Genomic DNA, 3,091 nt, shown 5'->3' on the forward strand with positions numbered 1-3,091 from the left:
CCCCCACGTCCCCACCCCCCTCGGCCCCCACGCTCCCTCCGCACGCCGAAGCGCTGCATCGCTGACCGAGTAAGGCGCGGCGGCCCCCGGGGCTTCTGGAGAAGGATGCGGCCGGCGCCGATGACTCGTAGTAGATCCCTCCGCGCGGAGCTCGGGCCGGCGCTTCTTCCTGCGGGAAACCCCTGGGTGCCCAAGGCGGCTGGGCCGGGGCCGCGGCGACAGGGGGCGGGGCTTGCGGTGGGAGGAGGCGGCGGAGGCGGAAGGACACACGAGGCTGCTTCACTGCACACCCGAGAAAGTTTCAGCTAAACTTCGGGCGGCTGCTGAGGCGGCGGCCGGGGAGCGGCAGACCCAGGGCGGGGGCAGTCCAGGCATCTGCGCCGGGGCTTCGGAGCGCGGCGCCAGGGCCTGAGCCTCTGAAGCAGGAGGAGGGGACGAGATAGTGGGGCTCCTCTGTCGGGACCCCCTCCCCATGTGGATCTGCCCAGGCGGCGGCGGCGGCGGAGGAGGCGACCGAGAAGATGCCCGCCCTGCGCCCCGCTCCGCTGTGGGCGCTGCTGGCTTTCTGGCTGTGGCGCGCGGCCCCCGCGCGTGGTGAGTATCGGGCTGAGGGGCGCTGTCCGCGGCGCCCGGGGCCGACCCTCTCCCCTCGGTCCTCCTCTGTGCGGGAAGGCCGCGCTCGGCCACTCGCTGGGCTCCCGCGGGTTTGGACATCGCCGGGGGCCCCTCCCGTGGCGCCCCCGCTGGCCCCCGGGGTTCCCCGCCGCCTTCTGCCCCCCGCGGCTCGGGACCCCTCACACGCCTCCTTGGGCGGAGGGAGGTCGGCAGCGAGTCTCAAAAACTCCTTTTTCCTGGCGCCAGGGTGCAGGGAGGTGGGCAGTTTTGCCCTTCAGGTTCCGCGTTTCCTGGGGTCGAGCGAGAGCCGACGGCGGGCGGCGGAGGGGCTGAGCGAAGGAATGCCAGATTCCGGCGTGGAGAGAGGGGGCTGGGCCGCCGAGCTGGACGGCCTGCACCTTCGCCGCCAGCCTGGCTTTGCCAGGGGGCGGCACACGGGCCGGGTGTACCGGCTTGGTTTGGATGGGGACGGAGTTTGGGGCGCGCCTGAGTTTTGACACTCCGCCTCGACCGAAAGTCCGGAGGAGCCGGCTATGCTGCTAGCGTCTTTGGAAGGTGGAGGCAGGAGAAGTAGGGCAACTGGTGTGGCTGCATGCTGAGGCACATGATTTAAAAATCTCAACTGCTGTTATTCTTTCCGAGGCGCGGAGCTCTGTTGCAGTTTCAGCCTGTGTCCAGACCCAGGAATGTGGTGTGACGATCACCAACTCCTCCAACCTGGCAGCAGGATTTGCTGCTCCTTTGGCATGGCTGGGGGTGGGGCACGGGCGGGTAAGGAAAAGTGGATACGTTAATTCAAAGGGCTTCCTTAGAAAGCCTCTTTATGGTTGGATATTTCTAACACGGTTGGAGCAAAAAAAGGGAATCGAGTCATATCTTCTCCATCCCACCCACACTTTTAGATTCTAGATTTCTTCAGACTCATCAGTGGAAATAACTTGGACTTAGGAGCCCTGCTCTGTAATCCTGGATTCAAATCCAGCTCTGCTGTATGAACTTACCAATAAAATGGGAATGAAATTACACAGCTAATAGGATTAATTAAAATAATGTATATTAAAGGATGGCACTTTAAAGGTGTTCAGAAAGTCCTTTCAGGGCCGAGGCTGTGTTTTATTCTTCCTGAAATTGATGCTTACAGTGGGATGGTGTCTTGTGCATGTTTGTTGAATGAAAGGGAGCCCCTTCTTTTTCTGAGCCTAATCTGAACAAAGATTTTACCTTCACTAAAACCTAAAACCTGGTACATGAACTACATATATATATTTTTTTTCAATGAAAAGGTTAGGAAGATGATGAGTTTCAGAAAAATATGGTCTTTGTTCATTGTTAACAGCCTGTCGACATGTCAATCGCAGGTGTTTAAAAAGAGAACAAGGTTATTTATCACCTGAAAACAGTACTGGGTTGTTCAGCACCAGCTAGATTCTTCTTGGAAAGTTCAAATTTCATACACCTCTAGGTCACTAAGAATTTCAGAAGTGGACCAGGAGCCTTTGTAGTGATGAAGCAAAGCTGTTGTTTCTGAAACATTTAATAACGAGCATATGATTGTGTTTTTGCTTTTCCTTTTTCTTTGAGTAAAAGCTTAAAGTGTAGCTTTAGAATAGAGAGGAGTATAATCAATGTGACAGTCTGAGGGTCATAATCCTTGGTCTACCATTAACTTGTTTTGGTAAATAACTTAATCTTCATGATCTGTAGTTTCCTCACTTATGAAACAGGATTGAAAAAAAATAACCTGCTTTAGAGAATTGTAGGGAATAATAAATATGATTGTAAAGTGATTTACGAAATTAAGTATTAAATAATCTGATGTCAGAAATAGGATTACTCTGACACACAGGGCTTCTTTTATTCTAGGATCTCAGTGCATAAAACTATGCCCTCCACCTCTGCTCTGCTGAGGTGCTGCGAGTATTAGGTAGCTTTAAGGTAGTCAAGTTGAGTGTTAGTGAAGTTGACTCAAAGGGTAGGATTTAGATATTTTGATTTTTAGGCAGGTATTCTTTAGATGCTAAACTACTGCTATAGCAGAGATGTAGAAGCCTGTTTCTTGGTACAAATCTTAAATCTTCTTAGAGTCTAATGTGAAGGCTTCTTGAATCCTCCTAATTTATTATTGTGTTTTGCTATGGTACCAATTACAGTACACCCTTCCAGACTTTTGAGTGTTCCTGTGTTTGGCTTGTGGCCAATTGTTAATTTAAACACCACGGAGTTTCTAAGGCAAGGAGCTGTCAGCCCGTATGTCTGATTGTCTACAGCTATCCAGGACCACCCCCTTGCTCCTTGTTTTCTTTTGCTTTGCAGTGGGAAGTGACTCCCTGATTTTGCTGCCTGCTAATTTCTCAGCCGAATTCTTCTCTTGCTTAAACAAAATCAGAGTAATTTTCTTTCAGATGGAGATGAAATTTACCCTAAAACTATTTTTCCTTTCACTTTTTTCTTGTTTTTTTTTTTCTACATTGTTATT

At 51.6% G+C, this 3,091-nt stretch overlaps 1 protein-coding gene across 1 annotated transcript in view; it reads left to right on the forward strand.

The window, feature by feature from the left end:
* The first annotated feature begins 288 nt into the window (after positions 1–288).
* The window catches only part of LOC119469809 (notch homolog 2 N-terminal-like protein C), a 77,050-nt gene continuing 74,247 nt past the window's right edge, over positions 289–3,091 (forward strand). Inside the window, 2 exon segments of the mRNA XM_037735594.1 lie at positions 289–532; positions 535–594. Of these exon segments, the coding sequence (XP_037591522.1) occupies positions 473–532; positions 535–594 (120 nt within the window). The 5' untranslated portion in view covers positions 289–472.

This window comes from Cebus imitator, unplaced genomic scaffold (genome assembly GCF_001604975.1).
Source record: "Cebus imitator isolate Cc_AM_T3 unplaced genomic scaffold, Cebus_imitator-1.0 Scaffold852, whole genome shotgun sequence".
Classification (NCBI taxonomy): domain Eukaryota; kingdom Metazoa; phylum Chordata; class Mammalia; order Primates; family Cebidae; genus Cebus; species Cebus imitator.